We start from the raw sequence: 24,113 nt of genomic DNA on the forward strand, positions 1-24,113 counted from the left end.
CCAAATGCTTTACAGACATCGATTAACATAGCCTCACAACAACCCTGTGAGGTAGGTGGATATGATCATCCCCACTGCTGTGGGGACAATGAGGGCACCAAGGATAAGGGGCTTGGAGCACTCGTGCTGGGATTTGACCTAGCACGTGGCCATTTAAGTCCCATTAGGCCTTCAGCTTTATATCATGCTTTTCTAATGCATGGGTTTGACTCAGTGTGGAGCTATACTGATTGATTAACGACCCTGTGACTTGCTTGCACAGACTATAAAGGCCATTAATCTAAGGCAGCAGTTTATTAGCCAAGTAGGTGTTTCCTTGGAGCTTCTTGCTGCTGGAATAATCTGAGGGTTTCAAGGCATATAAAAAAATAGAGTTTAGCTATCAACCATTGAGCATGGCAGGCTGTAACTGGAGAAAGCCCTTAGACCCCAGGTGGGGAAGCTATGTGGGATGCTACCGTAAATGTACTGACTGGAAGGGACGTAATAATTTATATATAAAGTCCACCCTTGCTCTTTCACCAAAGGAAAAAAAAAAACCCAAAAAACTAGAAAGTCACCGCTGATTGTCACGTGTCAGCTTCAGGCTCTGGGCCCTTGGCTTCATAGCACCTGCAAAAGGAACAAAACATGCTGCATCAGCAGCCTGTTTGGGCTGGCAAAAGAAGTTAAGCAATGCGTTCCCTGAAACCCAGTCCCAGTGCTAGTTTAGCTTTAAAACAACTTAAAATGATGTGAACTACTAGTGTGGGACGGATCTGAGAGTAGAGATGGGAATGTGCTCCAATATCTCCTGTGGAGCAGGAGTGCGGTAAGCTTGGACTAGAGGGTGAGACCTTTACTTCACAAAGCCTGGCTTATTTACCTCTTCATTTAATGACAAATCACTCCAGCTCTGATGGCTGGCCCTAGGTGATGGCACCTATATACGTGAGGTGCATGTGATGCCTTGAGTTCAGGCAGCTTGGATAAACCTGACATGGGCATCCAGACTTTTCACAAGGCTCACTGGAACCAGTTTGGACTTTTAGGAGTTTGATGGCAGCTGTTTTTTATTATCTTTCTGAAGGAATAAGAGAGCGAAGAAATAACTCAAAGGCATGCTGTTATCCAGCAAGATAAATAATCCCCAGCGAACTCTCTAAAAAGTGAGGCTTAAAAGGGAAACCTTTTCTGACGGTGGGTAACTCATGCTGTTGTTCATGTTGATGTTCTTCATGGAGATCAGAGTGATGCTGTTATCCTTCTGGCTTGTGCCTGCCGAGCAGCTGTCAAGAAGAGAAGGCAGTATTAACTACTCTGGAAAACGAGAGAAGGGAGTTTCTTTGCACGCAGCCGGAGGCAAACTGGCAAGGCTGTGGCTGGCTGGAACACGGGACCGGGGCTGACTTACACAGCCCCTTGAGCTGCTGTCCTGACTCGGGCACATCCTTAGTGCCAAAGTCCTCGTCCCCTGTCTGAACACAGGTTCGGGGATCTCTGGGCAAAGGAGGAGTGCATTCAAACTCAGAAGTGGTGCTGGTTTGCCTGACAGAAAGCACCATTGTCACCTGTGTCACTACTTGTAGGCAGAGTCAAGGAGCAGTTTGGATCTGGTTCGCAGTGACTGAAGTACCTGCTTGCCCTGCAGCCATTACCGGAACTGGAACAAAAGGAGACATTACCGTGTCCCTCTGTCCTATGCCTTTATTTGTCGTACAAAGGGAGCCCCGGATATTTTTACATCCAATGCTGCTGCTGATGTATTGCCAGCATCTCTCTTAAGAGTGAGAGTTACAAGTGTTAGGAACATGGAATTCCCCTTTCTCCCTGCCCTGAGGGCTGGGATATGCATTCAGTGCCAGTGGAGACTGGATGACTTTGGGGATTAGCGTGCCTCGGGGGCACAGTCCTCTGCTCTGGTATGTCCTGCCTCAGTGGCTGCAGATCACTCAGATCATGATCATTAAGGGTATTTCTGAACCATTGACGCTGATGCAAATTTGGCACCTAAATACTTAGGCACTTTGCTCCCTGTATCCCTTGCCTCTTTCCAAAGCAGGGTTTATTACTTTGGTAGGAAATTGGCAGATGGAAAAGCAGGAGCAACATATTTTGGTCCCTTCCAGCTCTTGTTTTCTGCTGCTCTCTCACGTGCAGCCTCTCATCTTGGGTAGCCGTGATGGACCATGGGGTTCAGATGGACCATCCTCTGCTTGGTGCTTCTCTTCCAAAGGTCTCTGGATTGGGGGCCCCTTATCCTGCTCTTGCTAGATAACAGCAATAGGTGTCTTGGAAGATATTTTTGGGGACCTGGCCACATCTCACTGAGGGTGCTTTGATATCCAGAAACCCAGGTTTAGACCTCAAGTCTGTATCTAGGCAAAGAAAGACAAGCAAACTGCTTTTGGAAGGTGATGAGTCTTCACAGATATCAGTGCAGCTTTGAAATGAGGCCCCTAAATATTGAACTTCTACCTTTGACTCCATGAGACTGAGGATGAGGTGCTATCAGTGCTCATTTTGGTTTTTTACCTGTCTCAAAGATGTCTTGAAATGCTTCCTTCCACCTGAAATAACCAAAGCAGCCTCTTTTCCTTGTTAAAATTAGTTCTGGAATAAAATAGGCATTTTCAATGGGATGTGAATAGTGTGAGCAGCCTTACCTCTCTGATACCATGGAGGTCCCTGGTTTCTGTTTGTCTGGAGGGAGAAAAGCAGTTAGTGATGTATGAGTGAGAAAACATCACGGCGAAGCAATACAATAAGTCAGCTATATTCAGAAGTATGTTGTACAGGGTAATAAATGAAATCCAAATGAGATTAGAGACGCCATGGGGGATACTTGAGAGTTGATTAGACAAAATTCTTCAACTAACGTGACATACGGGCGAGAGGGAATGCTTTGCTGCCTGTTTAGGCACTAACATCCTTTGGTCTTTTGGCAGTTACCGTCTTGCTGTAGAGCAGCCTTGCCCTCTAGTGGGCACTGCTTCGTGGGAAATGGGATTCCTAGGGAAAAGGAGTGTCAAACTCCATGACTTTCGCTGGAAGAGCTGCCCACATTTAACTGCAGCAAACTTGAGACTGTTTCCTTGTGCAGATGGGTCCGGGCTGAGGCTCTAAAGAGGTGACCACACTACATTCCTAACTGCTGAATCTGTGTTCCAGTTTGGCTTCAAAACCTCTCCACCATGCGTGTAAGCTTTTAGGAATTACCAGATCCATGTAGAAACTGATGACTTTTTGATTAGGGAAAGACTGATTGCCCCAGGCAAATACCTTCTGAGTCCTTTGAGCGGTTACACTTGAACCTCAGGCTGACCACGCTGACCAGAATGATCACGACCACTATCAGGATAACTATGAAGCTGATGACACCTGGGGATGGAGGAAAGAACTGTCTGTGACTGATAGAACAACGTGCCTGTCCTCGGCTTCTGGGGTAGCAGAGAGACTGGCTGTCATCAAAACTTGAGTAGGAAATCAATACGTTCATTAAAACGAGCATGGTACGTAATAGGCAGACAAGTAAGTAGCCACTAGAGCGAATGGCTTTATCCTCTTGTGTTGTAGCCTCAAAGGGCTTCTGATGAATACTTAATTGGTACGGCAGTGCCAGGAGGGCAGAAGTCAGCTGATTGCACTGGGGATTGATTGAAGTCGGTGTGTCCCTACTACAGTTGGTAAATCTTATCCTAAAGGTGTATAAAGTCAGATAAATATGTAATGTAACAGGGAGAGACAAGCTACAGACTGTGAATTATGTTGTCTGTCTCAAAAAAGAGTGACCAACTGCAGATTTGATTCATACATCTGGCCTCGATAAATCGAACTATTCTTTGCACGGGAATTGTCCTGTCAAGACTGCTTCAGGACTTCTCGTGGCTTTCCTTGGAGGATATAAGCAAATAATATTTATGAAGTTAACACTCGACTTTTAAAAATGCTTCTGAAATAACACTTTTTCCTATAGTGCGATAGAAATGAGCAAATTGGTTTTTTTGCTCATCTTCATGGAAGAAGGGGACAATATAGCCCAAGGCAGAGTGGGTCTCTTAAATCTACCCTGTGCCTATCTTCAAATCTCTGCCCGGGTTAAGGTATGGCATCTCTTGCTCCATCCTTCCATAGTCTGAAGGGTGTGGAGGACTTGGCTGCTTTGTACCAAGCAGGGTGCAGCTGTACAGGGGAAGGCAGTAAGGCAGGGTGGGAATGCATTCCCAAGAGGCTTGCAGGGAAAAAAAGTTGTCTAAGCTTCCAGGCAGGTAGTGTATTTATTCTAGACCCTGTCAGGGAAACCAAGGCACAGCATGGGATCATTTGTGCCCAGGTCTTGTACTAACATGGAGCTGGGGCAAACCCTGCTGCTGGGAGCAAGATCCCAAGCTCAGGTGTAGCTGTGATGGACTTTCAAATTGTCTGTCCCTTGTATACTGGGCATGGCTGGGAGTATTTATTATGTGCTTTATTGCCTGCTGGTGACAAGTCTTTTTCTCAAGGGTTTTCCCTTGCACTCTGAAAACTCCAGGATCAGGCACGCTGAAGAAGAAAACTGTGGAGCCATCTCCAGGGAAGAACCTTTGAAGCTGGGTGTCCAAAACAGCATGGCCTGGCGAAACAGACCCCCCATCCTCTCCCCAGGTTGCACAAGACCTTACCAAAAGCTGCCACCGTCAGTGGGGATTTATCATCTGTTGGAGTGGGCGCAGGCAAGTAGCCAAAGGACTTCGATGTTGGGGTAACTTGCTTTGAGATGCCTACAAGAGGGGAAAAAGGTAGCTTTATATAAAAGTCTTTCTTCCAAGATTGGGAAGAGGATTCCTAGCAGTGCCAGAGGACCTAACTCACACTTGCACTTTATTGAAGAGAATAACATTGGATCCTGGTCAGCCCCATCAATGTTAACAGCAAAGTGACCAAGACCTATGTGGGAATCAGGTTGCCTTCGTGTGGCCCCTTTTATCGACTATCTGAGAACGCCCACAGGGTTTTCTGGTGAAGGACTCATCTGGCAGTGTGTTTGAGGGGGAGGCTTGTCCTGTCTCCCGCCTTTTACAACCTTTTGCCATGGTAGCACCTTTCCTGTTGTGACTCACAACCACTGTTCCCAGGCTCAACAGGTTGCCCCAAAATGCTACTTCTGTGGAGTTTTACAGGCTTTTCAAGGGCTAGATGGGATGGCTAGCATCCCTCAGGTACTCGCTGGCCGTTCACCATGCTGCCTTGAAGATAGCAGTATGATGGCCTTGCTGTTGGCTGTGAAAAGGGCTATAAAATATCTAGCGGTAATCATCTCTCTGCGAGAGAAAGGAGAAAGCACCTTGAGTTGCTGATGTTGTGGTACTTTCACTTCTCTTGAGATCTTGACCTGCATAGAGGAAACGCAGAATGTGAGTATTGTCCTCGAGTGTCATCTAATAACCAAAAGAATTAATGGACGTGCTGGAGAGGAGAACAGATTCACAGTAATGCTGGCGATATCTGGGAAAACACGGAATTCATACTCAGGCTAAAACCTTCCCACCAAACATACTTTGTACTATTTTCCATGTCCAAATAGAAACTCAGGGAACCAAAATTCAAATACCCTTGTATAAACTATTCAGGCTCTGCAGTCCCAGATGCAGTTTTGGGGCAGATACAGCAACTGAATACTGGAAGAGTGAACTGGGAAGGTTATAGATTGGCTATTGCTCATAAACATTGAGACTTAAAAAAAAAAAATCATCTGCTTAGGGGAAGAAATTTTGCAGATTGTGGGTGTGGATTGGCTGTTTGGCTTGTCCTTGTCCTTGGAATTAGTGGGTATGCTGTCCTGGGTTGTCTAGAAGTAATTAAGCTAGTTTGAGTTGGGCTACCTTGTACACCATATGTAGTCTAGCTGTGGCAGTGTAGAGGTTTGTTCGAGCAAGGCCTCCAGTTCTCAGTGGGATAAACTGGCTTACATGAAGCTGTTTGGTTTGTGACATCTGCCTCCAATGCCTGTGCAAGCAAGTTTAAAGGTAGCCCGTGTGTTTCACTTATACAGCGAAAAAAATCCTTTGCTGCCTCCTGGATGTGTGTTGAACGGCCAGATTATCTGCATTGACCTTAATGAACAGCTACAGGCCCTGTCAGGAGACTAAAAATGATACTTTAGAGCTGCAGAAGATCATCTGTAGGTCAAGCAGGATCTTTCCTCCTTTCCCATCCCCACCTTCCCAATAGCAGTGTTGGCCAAAAGCGTGTGCTGCCTGGAGAAGTGTGAAGCAGTTCCTGGCACTCTGCAGTGGAGCGCAAGGCGTGCAGCTGAAACTGAGGTTCCTCTCTTGCAGAAAACATCACTGTTTCGGAATGTAATTTTGCCAAAAGTCAGAAGAAAAAGGAGAAACAGTATGAAACCGGGAAAAGGTATGAAATAACAAATCTAACTGGTTCAGAAACCACATGGAGCAGAACAGTCCTGAGAAGCAGGGACTACTGCTGTACAGTTTTTTCACCAGTCATCAAACCCTTTGTTTCGTTCTGAAATTATTCTAGCCACGGGCGGTGGGCAGAAGCTGTGGTTTGCTGAGCCTGGCATGGATGCCCCATCCCTGGGAAATGTTGGGTCTCACACAGAGGAGACCTCTCTTCTGGAAGCATCAGCAGCATTTCTATAGTCAAAGATGTGTGGAGCTTTTCCGATATAAAGCAGGGTTATAATTAATAGCAATCTGCTCTGATGGAAAGGGCTCTTGGCTTAGCTGGGCACAGGCATGCTGGTTGGACATCTGTGCAGGCAGAGCTGACCACGGGTTTTTAACCTTGCTTGTGTTAGAGAAGATCTGAGAGGTACGTGGTGAGGCAGAGCAGCTTCTGTCTTGACCATTGCAGATTTTTGAGACTGAATCTTTAATGGGGAATCAGCTTAGTTGTCAGATTTCAGTCTTCCCACTCACTTGGATTCTGCCCTTATTCTGAGAAAACACTTACTGAATTCTGTAATTTTTGCTTACAGGCTGGGTTAAGCGAACTGTTAAAAGCAAAACAATTCTTTTTTTTTTTTTTTTTTAAAGATGTTAAAAGGGCCCCCTTTTCCTAAACATAGATCAGTCTTTCAACTGTTCAAGTTCATCCCAGGCAGAGGATGTTAAATGCATTTGGTCTTGTGTTTTATCACTGCTTGTAAGGATACCAGACGTGATTTTGGGTGTTGCTGATGGCTCAACCCCAAGATGAAGACTAGTGCTTGTATAATGTGCCCCATGTGAACCAAGTAAGCCAATTGCCATGAAATTATCTAAACTTATTGTTACTGTATAAAAGGACAAAGTACCTTGTGGTGATGAAGCTGCTGTGCTTCTGCTTCCATTAGACTTTTCATCTGGATAAAGAAAACATAGGAAAGGAGAATTCACTCTTGAAGCTGCTACTAATTGTGCTATGGAGAGCTGTTGGGTTTCCATGGGGTAAAAAAACTTTGCTTGCATGAGGCTTCCCCTCCAAACAAATGTCAAGAAGTCCAGCTAGCAAGCTGTGCAGTCCATTTAGAGAGCGTATGTGAGAGGTGAGCTTGGGAGAGGGAGGCTGGGGTGCCTGTAGCTCCTCCGCAAAACATTACCTGGTAAAGACTGATCTGGCTTTTCTGATACGGGTTGGCTGTGCAGCTGCCACATCGAGGTCATGGTTGTGTCCAGCCCTGTGCCTTTGGGGAGCTGGAATGAGCTGCTCTTTTAGCAAAGACTCAGAGAGATTCAAAAGTTGCTGCTACTGAATAAGTAGCATGGCGTGGACTAGCCCAGTCTTTCTGATGCCCCCAGTTTTGCTTGGACAGGGAGGACTGCATAAAAACAGGTCCTGCCTGAGCAAAAATTTGAGTTTTCCGTACTTACCTCGCACAGTCAACACTAGCAGTGTTGTAGCGACGGAAGAGGATTTGACTGTAGTAGTCTGACCCACAGAGGTGAGATTCGGGTTGGTTGGTGGTGTTGATTTTACTGATGGCTCTGCAGAGGAAGCATAGCATTACTTCAGAGAGCTCTGCTCACCACAAGCTCTGCTCAGAAACAGCTTGGAGGAGGGCATGGCTATTGCAAAGGGTCCTCAAACCCCTTGGGAGTTATGGATCATCTGCTAGGCAAAGCATGGGCACAAGCAGACAAGGACAAGCCTTAGTCCTGCTCAGTGTCAGGGACCTCTTGTACTTTGGCATTAGAATCATAGAATCATCAAGGTTGGAAAAGACCCTTAAGATCATCGAGTCCAACCATTAACCTATCACTGCCAAGTCCATCTATACCATGTCTTCAAGCACCACATCTATCCATTCTTTAAATACCTCCAGGGATGGAGACTCAACCACTTCCCTGGGCAGCCTGTTCCAATGCTTGACCACCCTTTCGGTGAAGAAGTTTTTCCTAATATCCAACCTAAACTTCCCCTGGCGCAGCTTGAGGCCGTTTCCTCTCCTTCTGTCACTCGTTACTAGGGAGAAGAGACCGACCCCTACCTCGCTACGACCTCCTTTCAGGCAGTTGTAGAGAGCAATAAAGTCTCCCCTCAGCCTCCTCTTCTCCAGGCTAAACAACCCCAGCTCCCTCAGCCGCTCCCCATAAGACTTGTGCTCCAGACCCTTCACCAGCTTCGCTGCCCTTCTCTGGCCACGCTCCAGCACCTCGATGTCCTTCTTGGAGTGAGGGGCCCAAACCTGAACACAGCACTCGAGGTGCGGCCTCACCAGTGCCCAGTACAGGGGCACTGTCACCTCCCTGGTCCTGCTGGCCACACTATTCTTGATACGAGCCAGGATGCCATTGGCCCTCTTGGCCACCTGGGCACACTGCTGGCTCATGTTCAGGCAGCTGTCAACCAACACCCCCAGGTCCTTTTCAGCCAGGCAGCTCTCCAGCCACTCCTCCCCCAGCCTGTAGCGTTGCATGGGGTTGTTGTGACCCAAGTGCAGGATCCGGCCCTGAGCCTTGTTGAATCTCATGCAGTTGGCCCTGGCCCATCGGTCCAGCCTGTCCAGGTCCCTCTGCAGGGCCTTCCTACCCTCCAGCAGATCGACACTTCCACCCAACTTGGTGTCATCTGCAAACTTTCTGAGGCTGCACTCCATCCCCTCATCCAGATCATCAATGAAGATGTTGAACAGGACCGGCCCCAGTACTCAGCCCTGGGGAACACCACTCGTGACCGGCCGCCAACTGGATTTGACTCCATTCACCACCACTCTCTGGGCTCGGCCGTCCAGCCAGTTTTTAACCCAGCGTAGAGTGCACCCATCCAAGCCGTGTGCAGCCAGCTTCTCCAGGAGAATGCTGTGGGAGACTGTGTCAAAGGCCTTACTAAAGTCCAAGTAGACAACATCCACAGCCTTCCCCTCATCCACTAAGCGGGTCACCTTGTCACAGAAGGAGACCAGGTTAGTGAAACAGGATCTCCCTTTCATGAACCCATGCTGGCTGGGCCTGATCCCTCAGTTGTCCCGCACTTGCTGCATAATGGCACTCAAGATGACCTGCTCCATGACCTTCCCCGGCACCAAGGTCAGGCTGACAGGCCTGTAGTTCCTGGGATCCTCCTTCTGACCCTTCTTGTAGAGGAGTGTCACGTTTGCTAGTTTCCAGTCATCCAGGACCTCCCCGGTTGACCAGGACTGCTGATAAATAATGGAGAGAGGCTTGGCCAGCTCCTCTGCCCAGCTCCCTCATTACCGTCAGGTGGATCCCATCTGGCCCCATGGACTTGTGCGCATCCAGGTGGAGGAGCAGGTCAGTGACTGCCACCTCTTCAACAACTGGGACTTCATTCTGCATCCTATCTCCGTCTCCCAGCTCAGGGGCCTGAAAAACCTGAGGATGACTAGCTTGACTATTAAAGACTGAGGCAAAGAAGGCATTAAGTACCTCTGCATTAGGCGTTAAGTACCTTTTTTTTTAGTGTACGGAGGTGCTGAGCTGGCAGAGCTCAGGAGACCCATGAAGAAAGTCTGGTCTTTGCCACTGCTTTTTTCCCACTTTGAAAGTGGAGGTATTTTTATCACTGGACACTTTTAACTGGCTAGAGCTGCCTGGCACCCACGTGTTTGTTTGCTTGTTATCTGAAATGCTAACTTTTATGTTTCATTTCACTGAGAGTCTCTAAGCACAAATGGTTCAGTTCTTGCAGTGACCTGCAGGCTCTGTCGTCTTCCTCAACCTGCTACTCAAAGCTGCATAGCAAGAACATGATCCAGAGCAAGATGTGGGGGGAAAAACCTTTCCATAAGCCATCTGGAAGGAAGAGTGGATCACCAGCTTGGAATTTATAGGCAAGTTCCTTGTCTAGACTTCTCTCGGCTTTCCAATAAAAATGAGAAAAGAGTGAAAATGGTTTTAAGGTGGTTGTTGTTTCCCCCCCCCCTTAGCCAAATGCTTCACCAAAATATTTGAATTTAGGAATGTTTCTTTTTTCTGCAAGGCATGGAAGCAGAATCTGAGATCTTTTTCCTTTATATTTTTGGGGTCCCTTTGGAGGGGTAACTATGTTTAGATTTTTTTTTTTTTCTTTCTCGAAAGCTTCAAGTGGGCAAACGGATGCAGATCTGGAGTTGGAGAGATCCCTTCTTGTGTATTTGGTTTTGTGTATTTTCAGACTGAAATGTGCAGCTTTCTGCTAACACCTCCCTACGCCCACTTCCAGGGCTTGTGTGACCATGTACGTGGGGTAGTGTCCTGAAGCTGCTTTCAGCAGAAGGGGAGAACAGAAAAGAGAGAATGAAGTAAGGGAACTCCTCAGAGGTTCATATTACTTTTAAATATTTTTCTGTCCTTATGAGTGATTGCTGTTTCCGTGAAGGTGGATAACAAAGCAAAACCCCAAACATGAATAACTGAATTAGAGCTAAGGCAGTGTTCAGTCCCTGTGCTGACACAAACATCGTACAGTTTAGGACAAGCCTCTTCGTGCTTCCCCTGTTCCTCTTGGAGAAATGAGGAACATGTTGACCCGTTGTGTGGGAGGTGCTGAGGGTGTGCAAAGCACTGGAAGTTTTTAGTTAAAAAAAAAAAATGCGGCCAGGCTTGTCAAGAGAGCAGTATTGGACAGTAAATGTAAGGCAGGGAAGCTCTTACAACAATGACTTCACTGCTGTTACTTCTGTCACGACACCAGGAGCCAAGGCCAGACCTGCCGTGCGAGGCACTGTGCCTGCACGTACGGCACACACCCGGCGGTCCTTGCACGGAGGAGCCGCTAAGCAAAGCAGGCGATGCCAGGCAGGAGGGTGCAGCAGCACGGGCGCTGCCCAGCCTGGCTCCTTGCCTGGACTCCGGGCAGTCGCATATTTTGCGCACACAAGATGCAAAGCCCAGGGTTTTTCCTGTGTTGTGACCTGCCGGCCCTGCTTCTCCCTATTCAATTTAGTGATTTTTACCCTGTTCTTGCTCACACCTGTGCCTGGATCCCTCTGGGGTGAGCTGGCTGGATCAGAAGCCCTTACACCACAAAATTTCCTTCTTCCCCAGCACTGTTCTCATCTAACCTGCCACTGCACAGCCCCATTTATTGCTGGATGGCCCAGCTGGACTGATGGTCAGACCAGTTACAAGCCAGGATGCCCCTGAGCTGCACTCTTAGGTCTCAGACGAGTGTTACCTGAGGTATGGTTCTTTACTTCAGGGCCATGCGTTGTTGATTGGGATTGACCTGTAACACAAGCAGAGAGACATAGAGGTGACATCTCCTACATGTGCTCCTTGTTGGTGGGATCCCCGTAGGGAGGGTTGAAGGATGGGCCAGAAAGGGGCCATTATGGCCAATAAGAGCTGAAAGGGTGATGGAGGCAAGAGATGCTAAGGAGGGAGTTTGTCACTGGTGTGGCTGCAGGGACCTTGGCTGTGAGGATCTGTGGAGGAGAGCATGCTAAAGGAGAAGTGCTAGGGGGGAACTGAGAGCAAAGACGAGGCAGGATCCCTCTGCTTTCTCTAGGCTTCCTGGGACACAGCATTGCTTTCTTCCAGACAAGGTTGGGGGCAGAGACCAGAAAAAGGGGAGCCAGGCAAGGTCATCCTCTGGGGTGCAGTGCGCTCCATGGCCCCTGGAGATCTGGGGGTGAATGGTGATAGATGGGGCAGGCAGGGGTGGGCAACACGGGGTCCTGGGAAAAGGATGGGAAATGGATGGGAGTTCTCAATCTGGTTCCCATTTGTGGACTCTCCATTTGCATCCCCACATGGGCAAGCGCATCCACATCCAAACAGACATTTAAAGCAGATGACAACTCAGGAGGTACCTGTTACAGCGTGGACAGAGGACTCTGTGGAGGTTGTAGTACCTGAAATGAAAGAAAAAGGGCATTAGTGGTGCTAATCTGTGACTGTTACTAATGCATTGGTGTTCTTGCTGGTTGTGTGGTTTGGGCTTTCCTCATCTTCTGTAGGAATGACTTTGAAATACATGATTTCCCCAAAAGCATTAGGAAAGAAGTAGTAGCAAACGCTGAGTGAAAAACTATCAGGTTCTGAGTAAATTAGTACTGGAGTTTATTCAGCCAGGATAAATGCCCTTCTCCCCAGATGGAGCCGAACCCTTCAGGGGGCCGTCTTCCTCTGTTACAGGGGAAATGCAAGGCCATATGGATCGGTGGGGTTGCTCCCTCCCCATGAGCTATTTGCCTCCAGCTCAGTCTGGGCAGAGAAAGGCTGTTTGACCTGTATTCTGGAGCTGTTTAAAGAGTTAATTTGAACACTTTGTTCCCTTGAGACCATAATGAGTGGATGGATGAGGTTTGTAAAGTCTTCCAGGAGCGGATGGGGCTACTTGCCTTCCTATCTCTCTAACTCTGATCCTTCTGTCCCCTTCTGTCCCGTGTATTTGCATCCTGGGAAGCTGGCTGAAGCCTTGTAGCCGCCGCGTAAGTCCGGACGCAGAGAGGGGGCTGCAGCTTGGGGACTGACTGAGAGCTGCCGTCCCTGGTAGTGGCGGGGAGTCCTGTAGGTCCGTGCAGGGCTTTGCTCTCCCAGGGTCGTAGGTGTTGCACTGAGTCCCTAGTGTCTCAACTGAAAGGTGTTTTGTTTGTTTGTTTATTTGTTTGTTTTGTTTTTTTGTTTTTGTTCTGGATTTATGACAAAGCATCCCTGCAGCAATCCCCCATGTTGCCTGCTCTCAGGATCCCCGGTGTTTTTCTTTAAGCCCCAGCTCCTGGAGTCCTGTGATGAGATGAGATGCCATTTAAAATGGGAAAAAGAAATGTCCAGTTCCCGTACTTGGGGACAAGAACTGGAAAATGTAAATGCACTTTAAACACTCAAATCAAACCCAACTGGTTTAACTTTGAAAAGGTGACTATGAGTCTGTTGTTTTTGAAATGCACATCCTAATTGGTATTTTTAAATGGTTGTTGATGGTGATCCTGGTGCCGTCTGTAGTTAAGATTAATGAAAGAAACTACATTACAGCTACAGAAAACAGCTGAATCTGATCCCACTGATGATCCATCTCACCAGAGTCCCAGGAGAGCTAAAGGTTTTGGACAAGAAGGGACAGCAGTAAAGGTTGAATCCTTCCAGCTCGCTGTCCCCTTGTAACGCCACGTAGCTCCATTGCAGCAGCCGTCTGCGGTGGTCTGCAGTGCCTTTGCAGGATGCTGCGCCTCGGGTGGCCGGAGGGGAGGTCCAGCAACGCAGCGCTAGCCAGAGCAGAGCAGTGCTTGTGCGCTCATTTGCAGCCAGAATCTGTCCTCCCTGTACACGAGATTCATCTCACCCGCTGCTTTGCATCTTCATCTCACCGCTGCTTTACATCTCTCGTGAGCCAGCCTGCGAGAGAGCTCATCTCCAGGCTCTCTTTCTCGCCAAAGAGAGGACCAGGCACTTCTAAAACCCTGTTGCTCTGACCTATTTCACATCTCTACCTTACTGCCTTACCTTAGCTATTTCAGATTTCTACCTTACTCTAGCTGTGGCTAGAGGAGCCACAGCCTGCAACATCCCAGTTCTTCCCAGGAGCCGCAGAGGCGATGTAGGTGATGAACTTCATGGTAGGTACCTAGGCTGTAGGTGTCTGAAAGAGGTGAGATGAATGCCCTGATAGCGGTGCGTATCTGGAATGAGATCTTTAGCATCCAGTGTACGTGGGTTATCAGGGCCTGGCTCAGAGCTCACCCTTTGGGACCGTCTGGGTGTAGCGAGCTCCTGATTAATCTCATTTTTCTCACGTAACTGCGTTGGAGCTGTAATTGTTTTTTTGTCTGAGGCTTTATGACTGTGATCCCAGCCAAACAGGAACCAGAACAGTGTGTAAACCACAGTGAATACATAATAAAACATGGTCTCTTTCCAGATAGGATTTGGCTGTGAAAATCAGACCTGACTTTTCAGGTCTTTTCCACGCTTTTCTCTTCTAGCTTACTGGGCAGCAGGCTGGCAAAACGGTCGTGTTTAGTCCATGAAAGAGGAGACATGATCAGATCTTTAATTACATAGAGAGGAAGCAACTAACTGGTTTTCTAAATCATTGGGAACAGGACCAGAAAACAAAGACTTTTAACTGCAGCAAGGAAAAGGGAGGCTGGGCAATAGGAAAGTGCTTTAGCATAAGGATAGTGAGTTGCTAGGAGTGATTGTGTAGGAGAATTCTGGGATATCCTTCTCTGCAGGTTTTGAAGAACAGGTTGAATGAGAATCAGTCTAGTAACATAGACAGGATTATGGACAGATGTAACATCACTTACTAAATCAACTAATATAATGGAAAAAAAAATCTTTTGGGCACACAGTTGCCCTTAAAGAGGTAGAGATGCTTCTTTTGAGGAAGGGGGATGCACCCCTTTGCAGCCCTGTCACCTGGGGTGCTGTGGGGCGCTGCCCGCTCCCCGGGGGCCAGCTGGCTCCATGGAAAACGTGCGGTGACTTGGGCTGTTTCCATCGATCCCAAGAGTTTGCCAAGTTTGCTCTTTGTCACTGGGCTTCCTCTTAAACAGCTTTACAACACAATTTCTCGACGTTGGTTTGCAAATGCCTTCAGCTACTCTGTATACATTCAGGACAAAAAAAATAATGTGCTGAGATCATCATGGGGGCCAATATCCTCTAGCAGCTGCCAAACTCAAACAGCTCCTTTCTCCAAAATTCCCTTGCAGAAGCCATTGTCTTGTTCCTCCGTGGGGAGAAGTAGCTGCTTGTAACACATTTTCTTTTTTAAATTATCACAGGTGCTTTTTAGTTTACATGGCACGTGAAAGCATCAAGAATTGCTGAAGAAAGAGCTATTCTCTACACTTAGTCTTTGTTGAAGGAAAAGGGGAATAAAGGTGCTGAGCTGGCAGTTTATTCAACCATTTTTAGTGCAGCTGAGGAGAAATCTGAGAGCTTGAACAGAGGCTCCAGGGACGGGAGGAAGCTGAGAGCAAGGGAGCTGCCATTGCTGCCCTGTACTGCCACCCGCGATGGGACCATCCCGCGGGCTAGCTCCAGCATCCCCGGCGCGAGGGCACGAGGATGATACTCAACGCTTTCTTCCACCACAGATCAGCCCCTCAGTGAAGGTCACACCAGAGCACTGGGTCATAAGGAGTTCTCTGTTTGCAGAACTAAACCTTGGGGTTATTGTAAATAGTTGAATAAGCTTTTTTTTTTTTTCCCCTCTTTTCCCAGTGCTCAGTCCCTGGAGTTCACCTGGCCAAGTAGCTGCTCGCCCTGCTCTGCCTGGTTGCCCTTCTCTGCTGCGGAGAAGTGACCGGTCTTGCTGCGAAGAGGCTGAGGGATGGAGATCCACTTCTGGCACTTTGCTCAGGAATAAATGGCCCTGGCTCTATAAACAAAACTGCATGTTATTTCGAAGTGGAGCATGTCTGGCTCCGACTTCTGGCCACTGCTACTTGTTATGCCTTCCCTGCCAACTTAAATAATCAAAAGTCCTGTTATATTAGGTGTTTTCTTTTGGTGAAGGTGCTTAGCATCCTGGTTGAATTACGGCGGAGAGGGACGGACGTGCGCAAAGCAGGAAGGGACCCAAGCCACGTCGTGGGGCTGGGCAGCAGGGTGGGTACGAACAAAAAAGTGCCACGTGTCGCGGCTCCCTGCTGACGTCCCCGGGGGACTCTCGTGCAAACGGTGCTGGAAACCGTTTCCTCCGGGTGCCTCTGCCAGCACGGCCCTGCTCCCCTCCATGGAGGGCCCTGGCTATATCAACAGCTAACAATAATAATCAGGATGCAGCCAGCGCAGCTGTAATTGCAATAAACATCAAAGCCATTCAAATGACTCTCCATTGAGCGTAAGCACTGCCAAGATATTTGTTGCGTGTTTGGGTGCAAGTGATTTATAGCCAGATTGTGCAGTTCTAGGTGGAGACGGGGAGCTTGCTGAGGGATTTATGATGGGAAATGCGGCTTTCTGCTCTTGCTGTAATGGGAAACTCCCACTTACCCACCAGAGCCATGGGGCTGCAGAGGAGCGCATCTGAACTGCAGGTGCATTTCAGCTCTGACTCAGCGCTAGCTACTTTTCGGTTAATTTTTCCAGAGGATAAGCAGGGTAATTTTGGATTTCTGTTATTTGTAGTAGTTCTTCTGTGAGGTTAGATGTGAGTGTTTGTTAGACTGAGAGCAGAGGGGTTTTTCCCTGGAGCCTTCTCTCATGGCAGCTGAGATGTTCCCAGAGCCAGCAGCTCACCCTGCTCACTCCTCAGTACAAAAAGAGAATGATGTAAAACAAAAAAAGGTGAATTTTAGGTATTGCTGCTTTGGTATTATTTTTGGCAATCGTAGACATTTAAAGAGTGGTTTCTCCAGCTGCTGACCAAAGAGAGGCACTGACACTTAAAAAAACCAAACTACATCAGAGCCTCCGTATAGCAGCACAGCTGTAGCAGAGACCTGGGCCAGCTGTTGGAAACACTTCAGCAGGGTTTAGATGAGGCTCAAGAAGGGCTCGTGCTGTCCAGTCTGTATTCGTAGAGCGATGGAGTCACAGGGGAGGATCTCTGGCACCTGTGTGAAGGCACTGAGACTGGTCCTGTCCACTCAGAACTGGTGATGGAGAGGGACCGTCTATCCCCAATGATGTGTAACTCTGGACTCACTGGACTCTTCTTCCCTGGCAGTTTTGGGGGCAGATGTGGTGACATCCTACCTGTCCCCAGGTAGCGCATTGCGTGGCAGGGAGCTGCGGAGCCCGTGTGGCCTTGTGCAGCCTTGCTGTGCCAACCCCGGTGTCACCCTTTGCTTGCAGGCTGCATAAACAAATGCTTTCAGAAAAGAGACCTAGCCACCTAAAATTAGACTTTTCAATTCATATCTTGGCACTTCTGTCAAATAACCCATGACAAAAATACACCCACGGCTTAATGCAAGTGCAGCTGTTTCCTGGGTGAAGCACAGCAGCTGCTGAAGCGGCAGAGAGCAACAACACCCAGTTCTTAGGGCTTTCACATGGAAAAAAAAAATACTGTATTAGGAAACCTGGAAAGCAGAGAGCTCTGCAAAAGCCTAGGTCCCATTTTATTAAGCGCCTAAAAAAGGTGCCTCTGCCTTGAGGGTCACACAGCAGAACAGATAAGGTGGAAATTGTGGAGGAGAGAGGAAAAGTGTCGTTATGCAGGCTGGATAACTGACAGCCTAAATCAGGTCCCAGATCCACAGAGGTATTTAAGCGTCTAATTCCCAAATGACATGGGGGGTTTGGCAGCTCACTGCCAAGTGGTTCTGAATTGTAATGACTTGGCCAAAGTGTTATGGAAAGTTTAGAGAGCCAGGAATTAAGCCCGGATCTTGTCAGCAATGAAAATTAATCTTAGCCTTCCTCTGCCTCTCCTGAAGGGCTGCACCCAGCTCTGGGCATCCTCTCTGAGCATCACGCTCTGTGCTCCTCTCTGGTGAGCTGTTCTGGAAGCAGATCTTAGCGGAAGTCAATTAAAAACCACTTGAATGTAGAAAACAAGCTGGGAGAAAAACAATGTGGGGAAACCGCATGCATGGAGTGGGCTCTGCCACATCACCGTGCGTGCTGCAGCCTGTTTTTTCTGTGAAAAGCGGTTGCTTCTGGAAGAGGAAAGCAGCATGGCTTTTCTCCTGGCTGCACCACCACTGCTCCATGGTGTTTGGGGAGTAAACACCTGCTCCATCAGGCTGCTGCGCCATCACCCTCCCGGCTGCTTACTGGTTCCAGTTTCCCCCGTGACCTGCTTGTTTTAGAGCTCTGTGTTTGCTCCTGGTCTCCCTAGTGCTGGTGATGTGGGTTCTGCCCTTCTCTTGGCCACGCTGCTCCTAGGGTTTGACCCTGGGTCTGGGGTTTTGGAGGAGGAAATCACTCTATGTCTAATTCAAATGAAAGATGGGGGGACCACCTATCCAGGCTTGACAGGAGCTGGAGCCCAGCGTGTGCTTTTTGCCTACCTACATTTTTTTAAAAATAATATTATTCATCAGCAGATCCCAAAGCACTTTACAGAGGAGAGGGGTGGTGTTAGCACTGCTTTGTTTTCTGTAGATGGGGAAACTGAGGCAGAGAGGAGGTGTCACAAGTTGCAGGCTAGTTCAGCAGCGCTGCTTTCGCACCTTGATGAGGCTCCCAGCCAAGGTCCTGCCCTTGTATGGGCCACCTCACAGGTGGTCCTCATCACTTTGTATGGCTTTGTTCCAAATGTTGTGTGCTCCAGCTGCTGTAGGAGGTCAGCTGCTGTATTTGCTTGCATGCTACACCTCTGGACAGGCATCGGCGGAGCCCTGTGACAGCACACGCGTTACCGTGCCCTGCAGCAGCACAGCCGACCTGGTGGATCAGCAGTAGGTGCCTACCAGGCCCGTCCTGCTTCCCCCAAGTTCATGGAGGCTCTTTGCTACCATTTCCAAGTTTATTCACAAATTTATTATTCTTTCCAGTAATTCCAAGATTCCCTAGGTTTATCTGGGCGTTGCTGGTAGCAGCCAGGCTGTGTGGTGTTCGCGAACTGCCATGCAGAAACGTGATCTGCTGGGATCGGTTCAGCTCCCACCTAGTGACCCAGGAGACAAGGTGTGTAAGGGGCTGGTGGCAAAGGGATTTCTCATAATTCCTGTTCTTTCCACTTTCTTTTCTTAAGTCTCCTGGCTTGAAGCCCAGGGGAGCGGCTGAAGGACATCCCTGCTGGGATGCAGTCATTTCAGCACATTGGTGCTGGGGAGGCACTGTGCAGCTGCTGCCTGAAGTGCTGAGTCTTGCAGAAGCATCAGCTAAAGAGCAGGTAAAGCGTCTTAGCCCGACAAGCTTCATCTGAGTCCAGATTTTAGGTGAGTGACCCTGGTGACATCACCTAGGTTTTATTCCCAGATTTCAAAGCACTTTATGGAAGAGGTCATTTTATTATCCCTCTCTCATATCTGGGAAAAACAAGGCACAGGAGTGTTACATGGCTGTGCTAAGCGGCAGACACAAAGCCCAGTGGTCCTGTGTCTCCATCCAGTGCGTTGTCAGCTGTGACAGGTTTCTCCCTCATTTCTAATCACACTAATTTCAGAGTGATTCTAAGACTTTTAGCAACTCCAGAGTCACTTGTAGCTAATATGTATGAGAGGAGCTTATTGAATCGTATGTCTGGAGCTGCTCGCCCAGAGCTGTGCTGCCCTCGGGAGTGCGCAGAGTCTGCAGTTGTGCCTGACAATGGTGGGAAAGGTGGGGGACACGCACCTTCGGTCCCCTCTCTTGCCCTGAACCAGTGGTGGCTATTCCCAGTGGCTGTCCCCAGTGCCAGAAGGGTTTGCCTGGCTTGCTCCTGAGGGTGGACAGACGTGCTCCACACCTCCACGTCTCCCTCTTCCACATTTCTGCAGCAAACAGCTGCATGTGAGCTCTCTGCCTCCTCTTTATGTAGGGTGGCAAGCCCAAGCCACTCGCTTTGCTTCTGTACTACGATGTCCCTGTCCCGTCACTGTGTCCTGGATCAGCAACTTTGATCTCAGGGAACTGGGTCCCAAACCAGTGGTTTCTCACCAGCCAGTGGTGAGAAGATTCTCCCTAAGCTGTGAAATCCAGCTGCTAGTAAGGCAGTGCCATTTAACTGCATCCCTGGTGTTTCAACAGGTTTGTAGGAAGTTTCACCAGCTACTGGCATTAGGGGCAAAGTCTCCTTGAAACTTTTATATCTCCAGACACCCCTGCAGCCAGGGATACTGGAGGGGACTTTGCTCCTTTCTGCTGTGCTGCGATGATTCAGCTGAAAGGTAAAAACAGCCCCCCCACCTCATAAGTCTACAAAAAAGATTGAATGGGAGGTTCCTCCTCGTTGTGGTGGTCGGGTCATGCTGAGTGGGCTCCTGTGGGCAGGGGAGTAATAAGACCTTCTAGCTGAGGCTTGGCAGCGGTGCCCTTTGCTGGTGCTACGCAAGGTGCAGATCTCCCTTTTCCAGCCTCGGGCTTAAGCCCACACCTTGGCTTTCCCAGTAGGACCGTTCCCGGCATTGGGTTACCGGCACCATCCCCTCCAAGGACACCTGTTGTTGACTCACCTATTGTAAATGGGACATAATTCCTGGAAACTGTCTCTGGCCACTTTCGTCAGATTTGCAGAGTCATCTGCGGGGTTTCATGTTACTAGAAGGGAGCAGTTTGTTTTGTGAACAAACATTTCTCCTAACCACCTCCTGCTTTCTCTTCCTTCTTCACCAGGTCAGGGTTGCGCTGGCTGCTCCTTTTTGGCCAAGGAATCAGGACGCACGTGATGCCTTGGTTTTAGGATGCAAGCACTGTCTCTGGAAGGTCTCCTGGTAGCTCAGTCTCTGTCCTCTAGCTGCACCCCATGTTTTCCATTACATCAAAAATATATATCGACATATTTATGTGTTTTCAATATACTGTGCTTCTTGTGGCATTATCCATCCACTGGCTGTGATGCAGATAAGGAGAGCAGTGGATGGAGCCACAGTGGGAAAATCCTGCTGGGTTCTCATCAGCTTTGAGGAGGAATTTTTTAGTGGAAATCTTTTGTCTGGAAAATGCCTGCCCATTGTAATGGAAACTGTTCATAGGAAAAGGTTTGTTTGGACAAATTTTCTGTTAAGTGTTTCTGGGGGAGGAAAAACAGGTTGGAAATGTTCCAAACCTTGCCACTTCAGCAATTTCAAAATAACAGTATTTGAACCTTTCTTTAGAAATAACTGTGAGAGCTTAGAAGTTTAAATTAAGAAATAATAAATTCATTAATAAATTAATGAACTTGCTCAAAGTAAAAAAAAAAAAAAAGCCTGTGTGGAAACAGGTAGGTATTAGTTTCCAGCCAAAGCAAATTCTGTCTCTCCTGCAAGGTTACTTCCACCTCCTCAGGTGCAGAGAGACCTCTGAGCTCTTCTGTCTTGTTCGAGAGCCTCTAATTCCCTTCCCCAGCTGCCTGTCTGTCGGGGAACCAGCGGCATCACTGACCCTGTCTCTGCTCCTTTTGCTAAGCCTGCTGCTTTGCCTTGCACAGAAGCTTCCCCCCCCAAGTACTACACCACCTTAGTGGCTTTGCTAAAAAATTAAAAATAAAATTAAGGCCATTTCAGAACTGTCAGATCAATGCAAAAAAGCGAGACAGGATATATGACAGTGGGGAAGGCTGATTGTTTTGATTGAAGCTGGAGATGTGCAACGGCAGCATCAGCTGATGCACATCGAGCATCAGCAATGCCGTTATCATCGTCTATAGGCATGGGCCCTGCTGGGGTCCGGCGCTAGCTGCTAGACACACATGTAGCGAGAACGGTCCCTGTCCCATGATTTTAAGCAGACTGCGGAGGACAAAGTGATGCGCTCAGGACCGAAGGACGGAGAGTGGCATGCCTTCTGCCTGATGCTGCAGCAGCTGGGTCCAGCCGGGAGGTGAATCCCTGGGGGCAGTGCAGCTGGCGGTCCCGCACTGGGCAGGGGGCTGGATCTTGGCGTGATGCAGCTGAGCCAGAGACGTTGTCTGACAACCTCTACAGCATTCCTGTCCCATGCAAACCATACCAAGTAGTTTTAAGAGAAAAGCAGCATTCTGGCCAGGCATTAAGGAGCATAATGGTATGGCCAAGGGGCCTCAAAGCCCCTTGTATGATACTGGGCACAATTCGCCCCTCTGCTGAAGCCAGCAGTATTGCCCTCTAATGAAAAGAGAAATTTCCCAATCCATGTGCTCTTACTTCTCAGAATTACACAGCTACTAACTGAATTGGTTTCTATTTCCTCTGCCTTTTAAAAATCCTGTTATTACCAGCACAGCATCTGTAACCTATAGGCAACTTCTATGGTTTAATGATAAAAACTTTGGATTGGAGGCACATATTACTTTTAGGAGGTTGTCTATTAGAAGCAAGCGATGATGTTGCAGTCTATATTCCTTTGAATGCTTTTCCCCTCGTAGCTACTACAGCTGTCAGCCACACAAGAGGTGCCTGACGATGCAGGAAAAACCAACCCGTCACCCTTCAGAGCAGGAAACCGGTTCCTTCGTCCCACACCGCGACGCACGTGGGAAAGAGAAGTTAAAGCAGAATTGTCACAAAGGAGCAGAATTATTACAATAAGGATGAGGCATGTTCTGCTTGAGTCTTGCACATGGTCTTTGTTTTTATATTGATGACAGGAAGAATTAAAATCAGCCAAGGGAAAAATACTTTTGAGGAAAATAATGTCCTGTACATTTAAATGTGCTACATTTACACTTATTTGACAAAAGTCACTTACTACAAAACGCCTCAGCACCACAACCCTCAGCAGAAACGCTGCTTTTGTTAACCAGGAAACAGGTTCTTTTATTGCAGCGCTGTAAACCTGGTACAGCTGCGTTTTTCACAGCAAACTGACTCCTGCCACCCCTGAATTTAAAGGCTGAGCTTTCTGATGGCAGCTGCCACATGTTCGGACGTCTGGCCGGTTCCCTTTGGTGCCCCCACAAAGCCAGGCTCCCCACATCACCCCCCCCAGCACTGCTTCACCCTCCCTGGGGTGCGAGCGGAGCGTCTCACCTCGGAACAGCACGCAGCCGAACAGCCAGAGCAGCGGATGGACGGACGGAGCCAGCATCTTCTCGGTGGCTTGTGGCTCTGCAGCCCCGCTAAGGCTCTGTCCATCCCGGGAGGGACAAGAGGGTGAGGAGCGATTTGCCTGCCTGGGCTGACTCTCGCAGAGCTTCCTGTTAAAGAATAGAAGGAAACGGGCTGAATCCACAGGGGAACTGTGTTTTTTAGTCCATTATGGTCGGAGAGGATGTGAGACATCGCTTACCGACGGCAAAGGAAACCTCGCCATCAGTTTGTTGGGGGATTCGGCTCTCATAGCGGGGGAGAGCGGCAGCACGACGGGCCTGCCCTGCTTTGGGCCTCAGTAGCTTCTTTGTGGTGCTTGGGTTTTCTGGGAGATGCTTTGTTTGTGGTGAGGATGTGCACCCCAGGTCCAATCTGCTCCACATCAGCCGTGAGGGCTGCAGGCTGCATTGGTCCTTCCTGGGCGAGGAGCTGCTGGAGGAGCTGGTCCTCCCCTCCCACCTGAGAGGGGATTTCTTAACACCTCTGGGAGGGATTTGGAAATGTTTGCTCCTCGTGGGGCCAGGGTAACTCAGCAGCCAGTGCTGCTCCATGCCCTGCGCCTTCCTGTGCAGCTCCAGCGAGTCTGGGCACTAGGACGTGCTGGGTTTGGGATGATGGCTTTGGGATGCTTTTTTTCAGGTAGCAGCAGCATCCTTGCCCGCAGGACATACAGCACATGGCAGGCTTTGACTTACCCTAACCCCAGTTCCTTGACAAGGGGAGGAACTGGAACACTGGGCCGATTCTGTCCCCCATCCAGCCCGAGGTGTTCGGGGCATTTGGTTTCTTGGTCCTGACCTTGTGATGCACTTGTCTATGCATGTCCTGTCTATCTGTCTCCTGATGGCATAGTTTGAACTTCAGAGGTAACAAGTTGCCTTGTGTTGGATGTGAATGGATGTTTGGGGGGAGGAGAAGGGTCTGAGTGTCCCCACGTGGGAAAGGTTCCCATGTCCACCCATCTCAGATGGTCCGTGTGGGCGTTCAGGATGCAAATCCACAGGATTGTGTCTCCAGACTCGAGGGCTTGGTCCAGCCCCCTCCCACCTCACCCTGGAAAGCTGCAGAGCCTCAGCTGAGGGCAACGGAGCTGCTCCTTCACTGCGTGGAGCGCATCAGTGGGGTGTCTTAAGCTGCCTCCAAGGTCCTTCCTTTCCATGACCAGGAGATG

The 24,113-nt window shown here is 48.8% G+C and overlaps 1 protein-coding gene across 2 annotated transcripts; it reads right to left on the reverse strand.

The window, feature by feature from the left end:
* On the reverse strand, positions 1–22,976 carry ECSCR (endothelial cell surface expressed chemotaxis and apoptosis regulator). 2 transcript variants are annotated; one of them, XM_082323795.1, is made up of 11 exons: positions 22,883–22,976; positions 12,218–12,259; positions 11,581–11,631; positions 7,836–7,949; positions 7,280–7,327; positions 5,303–5,350; positions 4,641–4,739; positions 3,262–3,360; positions 2,646–2,682; positions 1,169–1,268; positions 1–612 (listed from the first exon to the last, which is right to left on the reverse strand). In XM_082323795.1, the coding sequence occupies exons 1-11, from the start codon at positions 22,938–22,940 to the stop codon at positions 604–606; spliced, it is 705 nt and encodes a 234-aa protein (XP_082179921.1). In that variant the 5' UTR covers positions 22,941–22,976; the 3' UTR covers positions 1–603. The 2 variants fall into 2 exon arrangements, with proteins under 2 accessions (XP_082179921.1, XP_082179920.1); XM_082323794.1 differs by lacking the exon at positions 1–612 and having other exon boundaries at positions 1,075–1,268.
* Positions 22,977–24,113: the final 1,137 nt, after the last annotated feature.

This window comes from Platalea leucorodia (genome assembly GCF_965183815.1).
Source record: "Platalea leucorodia genome assembly, chromosome: 11".
NCBI lineage: Eukaryota > Metazoa > Chordata > Aves > Pelecaniformes > Threskiornithidae > Platalea > Platalea leucorodia.